Source organism: Biomphalaria glabrata, chromosome 18 (genome assembly GCF_947242115.1).
Source record: "Biomphalaria glabrata chromosome 18, xgBioGlab47.1, whole genome shotgun sequence".
Taxonomy (NCBI): Eukaryota; Metazoa; Mollusca; class Gastropoda; family Planorbidae; genus Biomphalaria; species Biomphalaria glabrata.
The window spans coordinates 23,723,200-23,739,041 of NC_074728.1; the positions used below are offsets into that span (position 1 = coordinate 23,723,200).

Sequence of the window (15,842 nt, forward strand, 5' to 3'; positions counted from 1 at the left end):
TTCTCTCTCTCTTTCTAACTATCTCTGTTTCTCTCTTTTTCTCTCTCTCTTTCTAACTATCTCTTTATCTCTTTTTTTTCTCTCTTTTTTTTCTCTCTTTCTGTTTCTCTCTTTCTTTCTCCCTCTTTTCTCTCTCTTTCTCCCTCTCTCTTTCTATCTCTTTATCTCTATTTCTTTCTCTCCTTCTCTTTTCTTCCTCTCTCTCTTTCTTTCTTTCTCTTTCTCCCTCTCTTTTTCTCCATTTCTCTTGCTCTCTTTCTCTCTCTCTTTCTTTTTCCTTCTCACTTTCTCTCTCTCACTCTTTTCTCCTTCTATTCCCCACAAAAAAAACCCTTCTTATTTCTACTTTTAAGTCAGCCATTGAATTCTATTCACTCTACCTCAACTTGCAAAGGGCAACCGTTAAGATGATACAGACTACAAAAATGAAATACCAAATCTTTGATTTCCAGTCATGTGTCTCAGCTGTAGAATGAAAACAAGAATAGCATTCAATAAATACGAAGCGTAGTTGTATCAATTAATTTGTATCGGTCAGGTATTGAAGTTTGTAGTAGATCTAGACTAACAATAATAAATTTGGGCGATTAGAAAATTTTTTAAACCAACATTTTTGTTTAGCGCAATTTCCTGCTGTCAGTTTTCTCACTACGCTATGATCATACCATTTGTCTTGACCAGTTGGGGAAAAGGTGGGGGGGGGGGGGAAAGCTGTTATCCTATCCATATCCCATATCTAGACCAGTTGGGGAAATGAAAAGGGGGGGGGTGGAGGAAAGCTGTTATCCTATCCCTATCCCATATCTAGACCAGTTGGGGAAATGAAAAGGGGGGTGGGGTGGATGAAAGCTGTTATCCTATCCCTTATCTAGACCAGTTGGGGAAATGAAAAGGGGGGTGGGGTGGATGAAAGCTGTTATCCTATCCCATATCTAGACCAGTTGGGGAAATGAAAAGGGGGGTGGGGTGGATGAAAGCTGTTATCCTATCCCATATCTAGACCAGTTGGGGAAATGAAAAGGGGTGGGGTGGAGGAAAGCTGTTATCCTATCCCTATCCCTTATCTAGACCAGTTGGCAAAATGAAAAGGGGGGGGGGAGGAAGAAAAAGATATTTGGGTAATTTTTTACTGTGGAGACCAATAGTTTGTTGCAGCGTCGTACAAACCTGTGACGTGGCAACAAGCTATTGGTTTAAGCTTCCCACAGGCTGTGACGTTGCAGGTCAGTGATCGGTCCTACTATCACGGTTGGTCTTGGTTCGTCGGACCTGTGACGTGCAACAAGGAAGTGGTCTAAACGTCCATTTCTGTGACATTTTACGTCTCGAGAGAACGATCTTTTCCCTTTGCAACTTCTTGTGTGACTAAAGAGGCCAATCCTTGATACACAGCTGCGATCGCAGGTTGGGCATATAAAATCACCAGGCGCCGTTGCATTTTCACCCTTCTTTCTGCTTCTGTTGTGTATGACATCTGCAATCTGTGACCCTTCCTTTATGCTCTCTCTCCATGTGGATCTGTCCAGTGCCACCTCTTCCCAGTTGCCAGTGTCGATTGAGGAAGTGCTACAAAGAGCAGGATGCCAGGACATCCGCTCTGTTATCAGCAGCAGACGCCTTGGCTGGCTTGGCCACGTTCGTAGAATGCCAGTAGGTCGACTTCCACAGGACATCCTGTATGGCGATCTAATAGAAGGCAATAGAGCCGCTGGTCGCCCACTTTTACGTTATACGGATGTATGAAAACGCGACATGAAGCTCTTCAACTGTATGCATGCTCTATAATACTCTATATCTTGAAAAGAAATATAGGACATATGCTTGTTGGCCCTAAAGGATGAAGCCTACTAATAGCACTGTCTACGGATGTAGGTTATTACATTATTTTTGAACATGTGTGAGATTAAATTAGTATTACACTGTAGTCTGTAAAAGATGTATTTAACTTGACGTTCATATAGCCCCTTATATAAGAGAATATTATAAAACCTTTAACAATTTTATGCGTGCCATATTTAGCATTCATGAGACCCTTTAGGCCCATTTGAGTACCGGCCCACCTGGCATTTGCCAGAATGTCCATAAAGCCAGTCCGCCCCTGGATATATTCAATTTTAGAGAAAAAGAAAAGAAAAATCTGCTTAATCCTGATTATTTCAAATGGCTTAGGACCTTGTTAGGACCTTTCAGACCTTCCGATCTATTGGGCAGATGATATAAAGGTCATTTCTGTGGCCCACAGTTAACGAGGGTGTCAGCAAAACGACCAACCGTCTTTACTTTCCACGATGTCAGGTACCCATTAGAGCTGGGTGGACTCAAGAGGCACCCAAAGATACCGAAATTAAAAATTCCAGTCTTCATCATGGTTTTGGAACCAAGGACCTCGGTTCGAAAGCCAAGCGCTTTACCGGTCTGCCACCACGCCTCCGCTTAAGACCTCTCTGCCTCACTAAGACCACAAAAGAGATTAGACCAAAGCGCACTGATCATACAAATAAAGCATAAGAGATGCACAATACTGACGCAATTTAAAACAACACACACACACACAAAACAACTACACTTTATTATTAAAGTTATTAATAGAACAAAATGACCATACACTATTTAAACACATCAAAAAAACATGTCAAATGCCTTAATGTGTACTCATGAAATATTACAAGTATCAATAAGGCATCTCAAAGAAATGTCATTAAATAGATACAACATGTCATCTTGGCGATTGGTGATTATCACAATGATTTATGGGATTGCGGCGATGACAAATCAGGAGTGCATTTTCTTATTAACACTATCGATCAGAACCATTGACTGTGTCATTGACTGTGACATTGACTGTGTCAACAACGCTTGAGCTCTGTTCTTTCAAAAGTCAGAGGTCTCTGGTCTATCCTAGATGTCAGTATGCCCTAGTAAGGTGGTAGCTCCATCAGTCCAGGCGGAGGTTAAAGACCGTCAAACACTTCACGGCCTTCATTGATCACAGCGTCCTCTTCCGTTGCGTACTTCTGCGGTGGACGTCTGCCACTGGAGAGTAACCAAAAATATACTTTGTTACTTAGAGGAATATTCCCGTTCCAAACCTCGTGATGCCAAGGTCATCTGTTTAACGAAAGGGTCAGATGGCCAGGGCATAGTCAAACCGCTTTTACTTTTTTCTCTAACTATTATCAGGTACTCATTAGACTTGGGTCAAAAATTCCGAAATTCAAAAAAAAAAAAAAAAAAATGCAGCCTTCACTGGGATTCAAACTCGTTCTTTCATGGAGGACCTCAGAGCAGTGGACACTAGGTGGATAGAAGCTCCAGGCATTGCTAGTGACAGATCTTTGTGGAGACAGCTTGCCGCACAATGCGCCGAACGGCGCGGGAGGATTTGGGTTCAAGTCTTAGTCTCTTCACCATGTCGCTCTTTAGAATCTAATCTTTGTCTAGTTTGTCTCTATGCAATTCTGTTTTCGACATAATCTTCATCCCCATCTCTTTTGTTCTCTCTCTTTTCTCTCTCTCTCTTTCTCTCTCTCACTCTTTTCTCCTTCTATTCCCCACAAAAAAAACTTCTTATTTCTACTTTTAAGTCAGCCATTGAATTCTATTCACTCTACCTCAACTTGCAGAGGGCAACCGTTAAGATGATACAGACTACAAAAATGAAATACCAAATCTTTGATTTCCAGTCATGTGTCTCAGCTGTAGAATGAAAACAAGAATAGCATTCAATAAATACGAAGCGTAGTTGTATCAATTAATTTGTATCGGTCAGGTATTGAAGTTTGTAATAATAATAATAATAATAATAATAATAATCTTTATAATTCCTAAGGAAATTTGTCTTACAATTTGTGCATTACACCAAACAAAAAACATTATAACTATAAGAAACCAAAGTGTACATTCACACCAGACTCACTCATAATTTACATGTGACAAAGTTTATACCAGATTGTTCTAATTTAATGATTTGATTGCCAGGGGAACAAAAAGAGTGTTTGTGTCTGTTTGTCTTTGCTATCGGTGTCTTGTATCTCTTTTGTGATGGTAAAATCATAAAATCCTGACACAAAGGGTGATTCTTTATTTCGAGGATCTTGTTAGCTTTTTTATAGATGTTTGTCTCAAACAACTGCCCAAAATGGGGTTTGTTTTTTGCCAATGATTTTGCCAGCAGCATTGAGGATTCTATTAAGTTTATTCCTATTTTTAATGCTCAGATTGCCATACCAGGCAGTTATATTGAAACTGAAAATATTGCAGATGTGAGCGTGATAAAACATAGCCAAGGCCTTTTCGCTAACATTAAACGAGGACAGTTTTCTTAGTAGTCGTAATCCTTGCTGCCCTTTTTTGCTGATATAATCAGTATTTGCAGTAAAATTTAGTTTATTGTCTAGGATAGTACCAAGGTATTTAAAGGTTTGCACAATTTCAATAGTCTCTCCAGCTACAGTAATAATTTAATATTTAATGTAAAAAACACTAATTTGGGTCCTCCCTGAAGTTGGGGGCCGGGAGGAATTTTCATATTCTCCCCCGCCCTCCCCCCCCCCCCCCTAGCTACGCCTCTGTATTAAGTTTTAACTATGGAAGCTGAAAAAGAAATAAAATTGTTACGCAGAAATTATTATTAAGATTTATTTTAGTTTCTTACCAGGGCAAGTGCCAAGCCTTCTATCAATACAGTCTTTCCCACGACAGATGGAGCTGCAGTCTCCCGAACAACCACGACCGAAAGTAAAGGGAGCGCACTCTGAGGGAAAAAAATGAAGATTGTGAAATACAATCTTGCAAAAGTGGAATAAATTGCTTAAGACTGCAAATACAATTAATTAATAGATCATCAAATGAATCACAAGGAAACCAAAAAAATGGAAATGGGGCTCTTACATGGCAACAACAATTCTGGAAAATACGATAAAGCTAACAAAAAAAAGACATTAAAAATATATTTTTTTAAAGAAGACAATATCTCCCTCATGAAACGTCAAATATAATAAAACAATTTTTAAAAAATATTATTAAAAACATTTGATACTATTTGGGTATCGAACCCTTCACACTGTCAGCTGCTTGATTGTCTTGGAGTCAAATGTTCGCATTTTCTGAATCGGCCATCGGGTGAGTCACAGTGGTACTATTATTTATTGGTATGTTTATTACATGGACATCTAGGTCAAACAATAGACCTAAAGTTCTGATTTAGAACTCTTCAAATCTAGACCTACTCATGGCCTCCAATGCCTAAGGCGAATCTTTAAAGTAAGGTGGCAAGATAAAATAACCTATAAGGAAGTTCTACGAAGAGCAGGGTGCCAGGGTATCCGCTGTGTTATCAGTAGCAGACGCCTTAGCTGGCTTGGCCATGTAAAAAGAATGCCAGCAGGTCGACTTCCACAAGACATTCTGAATGGCGATCTAACAGAAGGCAGGAGAGCCGCTGGTCGCCCACTTTAACGGTTTACGGATGCATGCGAACGGGACATGAAACGCTTCAAAATCGACACTAGCAGCTGGTAAAAAAAAGACAATGGAATGATTCACATGGACAGCGCGCATAAAGGAAGGGTGCCAGTATTACAGAAACGGTACACAACAGTAGTAGAAAGAATGGTGAAAATGCAACGGCGTCTGCTGATTAGATGTGCCCAACTTGTATCAACGATTGGTCTCTTTAGTCACACAAGACGTTGCATCTCTTGAGATGTAATATGCCAAAGAAACTAGAGCTACCTCTAGATCTAGAATGTAAATGAAATCTATATTAGGTTTATGTAAAAATATAAGCAAACGTGTATCAATAACATTGAAGCAACTTTAAATAAACTGTTATCGCATAATTACGGTAATACGGCTAAGCCTTGCTGGCTATGGACCTAGAAAGCTTAGTAGAACTCTAGCCAAATTTACATTTATTTTATTTTTACATTAAAGAATTATATCTGTCAAACTAGACTTTTCCCCATGTGGCCAACGAGATAGTAATTCTTTGTCAGCGATATACATCAACTGTTAAATCTCTAGGAAAATCGGTATAGCAGTATTCAAGATCACCTCCACCCTCCGTGAAGTAGTGACTTAAATAGAGGTATTGTAAAAGAAAACATATACCATAATTTACGTACTCTTATATCTACTAGAAGACTACAAATCATACAATTGAAAATTATATACATATATATATATATATATATATATATATATATATATATATATATATATATCATTGGCCTCCTTCAGTCGTAGAACGACTATGGTTCATCTCAGAGCACACTTCCTCCTGTGGCTGTGGAGCCCAATTTTGGAGAGACACTCCCGTCCACAGATAGCGCAGGTTAAGGTGGCTTTTGCTTCGGTGGTAGAGGAGCGGGCCTTTTTTCGGATTGTGCGTTTTTCTTCCTGAGCTGAGACCCATGTACTTTCACTGTCCATAGCTTTTTTTGTCACTGTCTCTCTCCATCTGTTGCGGTCTAGAGTTATGTCTTCCCAATTGTCAGTATTGATGTTCACTGATTTGAGGTCACGTTTTATTACATCTATGTAACGGAGGTAGGGGCGACCAGTTTTTCTTGTGCCAGTCACGAGTTGACCATAGAGGATGACTTTCGGGATGCGCTTGTCCTCCATCCGGCGAACATGTCCAAGCCAGCGCAAACGGCGTTGTCTGAGGGCTGTAAAAATGCTGGGAATACCTGATCGCGCAAGGATCTCAGTATTGCACACTTTTTCTTTCCATGTGACATTCAAGATCTTACGGAGACATCTCAAATGAAATGAGTTCAGTTATATATATATATATATATATATATATATATATATATATATATATATATATATATATATATATATATATATATATATATATATGTTACGATCTTCTCATCCAGGCCTTCTGCAAACACTGCATGACAACAACACAACAGCACATCTAACACAAGAACTTGACAACAAGAGCTTCTAGTAACAAAGTGGCGGTTTAATGACAATTACATCAACAGCCAATTCAACACATTTGGCTACATCAAATTCAAATGCTTTAACACAATAGAACTGCCTTAACTTAACAAGTCTCTCTAGCTCGTACAGCTACATTTTCGAAGGTACCAAAGGTACCACAGTCCTTACTGCCTTGCTGTTCTGGACTCCACTGTCTCTTGTTACACACCGTGTCTCTCGACCGTGAATGCTCTTGATCACATGACCACAACACAGGTCATACTTGCGTGAACTAGCAGTACTGTCCCTTGTCTATCGACAGCCGTTGACCCGTTGACCTGTGTGATTGGCCTGGGTCGTGTGTATCAGTAAGCCGCACACACATTAACCCTTTAGGTCCGCCAATGGAGTTACTACAATATATATATAAAAATCTGCTCCTGCGCCTACGCTTAAAAGCGAACTAGAGTTCTAAAAGGAAACATGGCCAATGAACGGTCCAGAAGCAGCCTAGGTGCTCACTGTTGGTTTACTGGTCAGGAACTTGTCTTGGAAAAAGTGAACATTGTCGTTCCTGAGAGTGGAAGACATTTCTGGGGCTTTGTGCAGGCAACCGTTCTAGGGGCAACCAGAGAGAGAGAGCGACACGGGCTTTGACCTTGCGGTAGCGGCGCTAGAGGCAACATGGGAGGCAACAGTGAACCTTGTAGGAGAGTAAAGACAGAGGAGGTGACAGTGAACCTTTGAAGTAAAGTGAAGACAGAGAAAGGAAAGTATACTTTTTAGGAGAGTGAAAACATAGGAGGCGACAGGGAACCTTATAGGAAAATGAAGACAGAGGAGGCGACAGGGAACCTTATAGGAAAATGAAAACAGAGGAGGCGACAGGGAACCTTATAGGAAAATGAAGACAGAGGAGGCGACAGGGAACCTTATAGGAAAATGAAAACAGAGGAGGCGACAGGGAACCTTATAGGAAAATGAAGACAGAGGAGGCGACAGGGAACCTTATAGGAAAATGAAAACAGAGGAGGCGACAGGGAACCTTATAGGAAAATGAAGACAGAGGAGGCGACAGGGAACCTTATAGGAAAATGAAAACAGAGGAGGCGACAGGGAACCTTATAGGAAAATGAAGACAGAGGAGGCGACAGGGAACCTTATAGGAAAATGAAAACAGAGGAGGCGACAGGGAACCTTATAGGAAAATGAAGACAGAGGAGGCGACAGGGAACCTTATAGGAAAATGAAAACAGAGGAGGTGAAAGTAAACTTTATATGAAAGTGAAGATATAGACGGCGACAGTTTACCTTGAAGAAAATTTAAGACCGAAGAGGTAACAGTGAACTTTGTAGGAAAGTGAAGACAGAGGAAGCGACACTGAACCTTGTAGGAAAATGAAAACAAAGGCGACGACAGTGAATCTTGAAGGAAATTGAAGACAGAGGAGACGAAAATAAACATTATAGAAAAGTGAAAACATAGGCGGCGACCGTGAACTATATAAGGAAATGAGGACAGAGGCGTCGATAATGAGCTTTGTACTAAATGGAAAACAGAGGAGGGGAAATCAAACCTTTTAGGACAGTGAAGACAGAGAGTTGGCATCAGTGATCTCTGCAGGGAAGAGTAAAAAGAACTGAAAACCAAGACTGACATTAATATTCATTGTAATATTCTCACAAGGTTTATCACCTGTTTTAAAACATCATTTCACTACACATTGCTCCATCGTTGATTCACGCGACTGAGTCATAGAGAGACACAAAAAGAATGTCCTTAGTAGTAAGGGAGATAATTGAGGTCGTAGGCTGTATTATCATGACAAACACAATGACACGACCTTTACCTTGATCACATGCTGTATTATCATGACTAACAGAATGACACGACCTTTACCTTGATCGCATGCTGTATTATCACGACAAACAGAATGACACGACCTTTACCTTGATCGCATGCTGTGCTGGGGTAACGGTATCCTGGGATACACACCGCGCAGCTGCCTGTGTCTTTGTCACATGCGGTTTCACAGTTGATGCAAGACTTGGAGCAATTGAAGCCCCACCAACCTTTAGAGCAGTCTGAAGAATGCGTGGAAAACTATAAGACCGGAGTCAGTCCTTCAGTTTTAAAATTTCAATATTCATGATAAGGAAGTGTGTGTGTGTGTCTGTGCTTTTGGAAGGCCTTAGTGTTTGACTTCCTTGATTCCTTTATAAGATGTAGTATTTCATTTCTTTAGAACAGCGGTTCTCAACCATTTTTGCTCGGCGACTCCTTATTATAATCCCCAACTCTGCCGCGACCCCCACCCTCACAGCTATAGAAGAATAGACAATAACAATCCATATTTTCGATGGTCTTAGGCGAACCCTGGCAAATCGTCAATCGACCCCTAAGGGGGTCGCGACCCACAGGTTGAGAACCCCTGCTTTAGAAGATGAAGTTAGGCATATTACCTTATAAAGCATAGACGTTTCTTCAAAAAAAGAAGATAATTAGGTCCTGCGCATTTCACGTGTCAATCTAGTCATGCATGTTAATCAGACGCGGTGGCTAAGTAGTGAAGAGCTTGGCTTCCGAACCGGAAGTCTCAGGTTTTAATAATGGTGGAGACTGGGAGTTTTACTTTGGGCGTCCATACAGCTCTAAGGGGTACCTGACATTAGTACGGGACAAGTAAAGGAAGTTGGTCATTGTCCTGGCCACATAACTCCCTCGTTAATCGTGGGCCACAAAAACAAATGGCCGTTACATCGTGTGCCCCATAGATTGCAAGGTGTGATAGGAAAACTACCATTTTAATCAGTGACTTAAACTCTGCTAAATCATTGGGTTTTTTTTCTGGCTGATTCAAGCAACCCGTTCCATTCTAAAGGCACTAGGGATGGAATACGAAAAAGTATCTCCATTTATTTATAAAGCGTAATTGTTTATTCATAGTTAAGCTGTAGTTGTCACTGACATTTTTATTTTAATAAATTAGAATAAATAAATAAATAAATACATATAATTTAATTAATTAATAAACACAATTAATTAAAGCAATATTCCTGTTTAATATTTTTTGGTTCGTTAGGCAGAAAATATAACTAATCTGTTTCTAGCTCTTCCCAACTAATACTCAGACAGCAATTCGATCTGGGTAGACTCGGAGATCGCCTACAGATTTGAAGCACGAGATTTGTACTTGAGACCCCACAGAAACCAAGCCTAATAGCTATTGGCTTCCACAACTAGAGGGTCAAGATTTTTTTAGTATTCGATGACATTGCAACGACCAAGACCCGAAGGACTGGGACATATCCTCTCTTTTTGAAGTAGCTTCTGTAATTAATAAGATAAAAGGCACATTTCTTATTCTTTATGCTAGGACACATTCGTGCTCCATCTTCCCTAGAGCTATTAGAGCAGGCAAGGGTTGCAATTAACAATTAATTAGCAGAGTTTAAGTTAATCTATTGTAATTGTGGGAGAGAACTAAACAAAGCCCATAGCTCAACATCACAAAACCTAAATGGAGCTGGATAGGACACGCCCTGCGAAAACCAGCTACCAATATTGCAAGGCAGGCACTCGACTGGAACCCACAAGGAAAGAGGAAAGTGGGCAGACCCAAGCAAACCTGGAAGAGGTCAGCCATCAGTGAAGCTGAGGGTACTGGAATGACATGGGAGCAAATGAAGAAAGCTGCTCAGAACCGAGTTCGGTGGAGAGGTGTGGTTGCGGCCCTATGCTCCCCTGGGAGTTCACAGGATTAAGTGAAGTAAGTTACTGTATTGCTAGATTAACAAGTTACTTGCACAGTGTAACGATGAGATTAAACAAAGACTTCTCTAGTAACATGACACACTTCTATGGGACTTCTCGTTTGACGTTAGACTTTTTGTTTAACTAGGTCACGTCTGCTGCTTACTTGTGGCGCACTGTTCATTGCAAGATGTCTTGTCCCCGAGCTGGTAGGCGAATCCTGGACAATTAAAATCACGCGGACCTAGTGGTGGATCAAGACAAGGTCTGTGGAATAATTAGTTATCTTACGTAAACATTTTGAAGCTATCTTGAATCAAATAAAATTAATAAATATAATTAATTAGAACACGCAAAAAAAAACACAAAAAAACTTATTCTTAAAAAAAAAAATAGTTTATCTAAAGGGAAATAAATTCGTCCTCAAAACTGTATTTACCAATATTGTATAAGTTATTTCCCTTATTCGATATCAAACAGAATAATTAATTACCAATAATTATTTGAGAATTTTTGTTTAATGATTCATTTTTTTGTTAGGTGCAATATTTAAAGTATTAACTTGATAGGAGAACGCGTGAGGGAGAAATAGCGTTAAGAATTTTGTTTAAGGGGACCAAACTATTAAAATTAGCCTTATCTATGAATACTGGAGTGTTAGTTTCCCTTGTTGCTGTTCAACAAAATAATGGGTGGAGTTCTTCGCCTATAGATAGGATTTTTTTTTAAAATGATCTGTATATATGATTCTCTATGTCGCCCAGTCATGCGGTACAGTACGCACGCACACTGACTCTCTAACCCTCTATGAAAAAGTCATGAAAAGATAACTATTTTATTTCTGCAAGTCGGGCTAGAGTTACCCCAATTAACTTTCATGGTGACAGAGAGCGCGGCTCAGAAAAAAAGAGGGGAGAACAAGTCTACGTCGCCCAACCATGCAAGACACCACGCACGCACGGTGACTCTCTAGCCTTTCTCACGCCCGCACCTGGGCCTTCCTTGCTCTCCAGGCGCATGCGCACACAGTCGTTTGCCCAAACTCACCCCATTTGGACAACTGTGTCTTTCAGGAAGTGGTCACGCGCCGCGGGTCGGATAGTTTTTTTTTATATTTTGCTTGCTTTTGAGTGGGTTTTATTGAATGTAACTTGTTTTCTGTATGACTTCACTTTCTATTGGAAAGATCCGGGTGCGGCTTACATCCCATATAGTGGACTCATATCTAAATGTTTTACATACTCACCTTGTACGGACTATATTTCTTACAGAGCAGTTCGGCAAGCAACTCCAAGCAGACCAGTCCCCCCAGAAGCCATAAACTAGAAAAAATAAAAATGGAAATTTCGATAATAAAAACAGATAATTATCTTCAAGAAAACAGGAGATCGAAATGACAGTTACTAGTCTATGGTCTTACTAACAGGTAGAACTTAAGCTCTCAGTGTTGCACCGAGACCAATCATTATAGAAGGTATGAACATTGACCTGCAACGCCAAAACCTGTGTGCAGTTTAGACCAATAGCTCGTAGCTAAGTAACAGGTCTTTACGGCGGAATTATCTCCGGTGCCTACGAGGCCCAGCTTTGATCTATATATTTTGCCACATCCATGGCAAGCATAACCATTCTCCCCCAGTTGTCGATTAATATTTTCTTTTCGCCGTCTCCTATGCCGATGATTGCGCCCTGCTAGCTCACAATGAACATGATCTCCAGATTGCGGTCAACAAATTTGCATACGCTGCCATTTCGGTTTATCTATAAACCTCGAAAAAAAGAAGTCATGGTCCAGAAGTCACCCAAAAAAACCTGCTCAGCCCCAAAGATCACCGTAAATGGACAGCCCCTTAACGTGGTAGACCACTTCACAGATCTAGAATGCATAGTATCAAATGACGCCCCCGCTTTCAATGGAAGTTGAAAACTATAAATATAACCTTAAATATGACAATATAACCTTAAATATGACAAAATAACCTTAAATATGACAATATAACCTTAAATATGACAATATAACCTTAAATATGACAATATAACCTTAAATATATAATTACTTACGTAGTTTAGCCTCCGTCAAAAGTTTTGCTGTAAAAAAAAAAGAGAAACAATGTCAACATTTCAATGACCACAATGAAAAAGAAAACATACTGACCAGAGATAGAAGAATAAACAAACAAATGAAAATTTCTCTCAACTCAGACGAAATGGGAAAAAAAAAGATTTGTTAGAGATAAAAAAAATGATAATTAAACCAGCTCACATCCCAATTACCAGAAAAAAGAACGCCTATTAAAGGATATCCTCAAAACCAGACACAACAGAATGAGACAACATATGTTCCGGAAGTTAAAAGTCGGGACAAGCAATGCCTTTGCGAGCATCACTAGAGAAAGCTGACCATGTCCTTCAACGATTCATTCTTTATTAATGAAAATGACTCTGGCCCCGAAACCCTCCTATATAAAAAAACAAACCTATACGAAGAACTGCCTGATCTGGAAACCACTTCTCAGTGATAGGATTACTGATCTGAACCATCCGAGAACGAAGGAGATTGACTCCATTTAGAAATAATTATCCATTTACGTTCATTATTAATTATATATAGTTCGTACATCGTGGTTCGATGATGACCACTTTGTCATCCAGGGCGCTGAGGGCTTTACACTGGGGTTTTGTGTCTCCTCATGTGGCTGGTGAGACCTATGTGAGCCCGGAATGTTCGGCCGCACACTGGGCAGGTTATTCCAGCTGGAGCTAGTGTCGTTTGCTGGGCATTTAATCACTCTCATAGACATTGCAAATATTTTTAAAATGCCAAACTATTGTAAGACATTTTTTTAAATATAGTAGCGTTTTGTCATGAATGTTTGAAGTTTGTAGCAATACTAATAATAAAATGACACAATTACCTGTTACTCTAGTGACATTCTGTTTGGGCAAAGTAATTTCTGCGGAATATAAAGAGACATACATGTGTTTAAACGTTGTGTTTTTTTTTTACTTAAACGAAAGATGTAAAAAAAAAGATACTAGATTCTAAGTTTATTCTATCGAATACATTGATATTATCAAGATCTAGGTTTGGACTTAAGCCTTCAAGTTTCATGCTTTGCAGGATTCACAACTTTGAAAAGAAAAAAAAAACAATTACATAAAAAATAAATGGGACAATTCACCAGGAGGCGCGGTGGTTGAGTGCCCTAAACGACTTGCCTGTTGTTCTAGGTGCTGTAGTACTGCTTGTAGATGGTGACGTTGTCATGTTGCTTGTTTTTTGAGATTGTTTAGGGGTCAGTAGTGTGGTCACTGAGCTGGTCTTTGTTGTAGTCGTAGTAGTTCTAGTAGCTAACATAAAAAAAAAAAATTAAACCATTGAACGATGACACGAACTCTTTGATTCTGAACATTAAAGCCGAGTGCATTATTTCACGTGACCACGCAAACTCAGTTGAACGCAGTGCAGAAGGCGTAGCGAGCAAAACATGCACCAGGGGAAAGATACTTTATTGGCGCCCCCCCCCCCTTTTTTTTTTCATAAACATCACATATAAATTTACTCTGCGTGTGGCGCCCCCTGAGGGATGCGCCAGGGGCATCGCGCACCCTTGCCCCCCCCCCCCCCACTCACTATGCCTCTGCCGCTATGGGTCTATTTAAATGTTCTATTTATCTTCTGAGCCTGACTTTGGCAAGAGCTCTTCTCTAGGTCTCGAATGTGTGCCAAGTGATATTTGTGAGCGCTCTTCAACTGCCACTTTCAGGGGCCATGGGCCGCCAGCTTCTTCCCTCTATGCATAAAGGGCGCCTGATTTAATTCAGATAGAGGGAACAGTGTAATACTTCGTTCTCCTTAAAACTCTCCAACAAGGATTATTTTTGACAATTGGTCATCCCCCATGGAGGGGGGGGGGTAGTTGTCAGCTCTAGTGCAGCTGTGTAATGGTAAGCAGTGCTTCAACAATTTCCCAGCTTTTCTCTAGCATTAGAGAGTTGTTGTTTTTTTTGTAAGGTGGGTGTCGCCAAGTTATACCAATTACCATGCGATGACACCTTTGATGGAAAACTTTGAGGAGATAGATGGATAGATAGAAACAGACAGATAGACAGACAGATAGATAGATAGATAGATAGATAGATAGATAGATAGATAGATAGACAAACAGACAGACAGACAGAAAGACAGACAGACAGACAGACAGACAGACAGACAGATAGATAGATAGATAGATAGATAGATAGATAGATAGATAGATAGATAGATAGATAGACAGACAGATAGACAGATAGATAGATAGATAGATAGATAGATAGATAGATAGATAGATAGATAGATAGATAGATAGATAAAAACACAGAACCGGGAGATGGCAGTGTAGTCTGACCAAGATTATTGCTGAAAAAAAATGACAGTTGTTTGTTAATTCCTTGAGGCTGTATGATTCCTGACATGTAAATAAATTTATAGTCAATCTGCTGAGTAGTGTTTCTATTTTCTCGTTGTATCAAAAACCTATCAGAAATGTTGCTAGTGAAAATACTATATTAGTCTTGGAGAAAGGTTTCATTTTAATACATTACAAATAGGAAGCAATACTTACAAATGGTAGTAGTCATGGGTATTGCCAACCTGAATGCCTCAGCAGCTAAATATAAATATCATCAAAAATAAAGATCTATTAAACATTAGTCATGAATTAATTAATTACAGAGTTACAGTAAGGTCATGAATTAATTACACAGTTACAGTAAGGTTATTAATTAATTAATTAAAGAATTACATTGAGGTCATGAATTATATAATTAATGAGTTACGGTAAGAAAATGAATTAAATAATTTATGAGTTACAGTTGGTTTTGGTTAACAATCTTTTTATTATTATTTGATGTTGAATTATGTATCTCTTTTTGCTCATACTGGACTGTTAGATCGTTGGGGCGCCACACATGATCCGTCGACCGTCTTTCTTTACTCCTCTCTGTTCTATAGCCAGGATTAGAGCATCCACCATAGACAGGAGCGTCCATCTTTAATTTCGTCCTTCTTTCACTTCTTTTGTCTGTCTCTCCTTCCGTTCCCATGTACTAGTTCCTACATAAATATCTTTGCGTGAACTGAGAATCTCATTCTATAGTCGTGTAGTCTTAA

At 39.6% G+C, this 15,842-nt stretch overlaps 1 protein-coding gene across 1 annotated transcript in view; it reads right to left on the reverse strand.

Moving 5' to 3' along the window:
- Positions 1-2,553: 2,553 nt before the first annotated feature.
- The window catches only part of LOC106059397 (uncharacterized), a 62,294-nt gene continuing 49,005 nt past the window's right edge, over positions 2,554-15,842 (reverse strand). The window contains exons 22-31 of the mRNA XM_056016943.1: positions 15,295-15,339; positions 13,910-14,041; positions 13,606-13,644; positions 12,752-12,778; positions 11,937-12,012; positions 10,857-10,957; positions 8,887-9,021; positions 4,655-4,753; positions 3,612-3,696; positions 2,554-3,033 (exon numbers count right to left, since the gene is read on the reverse strand). Of these exons, the coding sequence (XP_055872918.1) occupies positions 2,952-3,033; positions 3,612-3,696; positions 4,655-4,753; positions 8,887-9,021; positions 10,857-10,957; positions 11,937-12,012; positions 12,752-12,778; positions 13,606-13,644; positions 13,910-14,041; positions 15,295-15,339 (821 nt within the window). The 3' untranslated portion in view covers positions 2,554-2,951. The remainder of the gene's footprint in view (positions 3,034-3,611; positions 3,697-4,654; positions 4,754-8,886; positions 9,022-10,856; positions 10,958-11,936; positions 12,013-12,751; positions 12,779-13,605; positions 13,645-13,909; positions 14,042-15,294; positions 15,340-15,842) is intronic.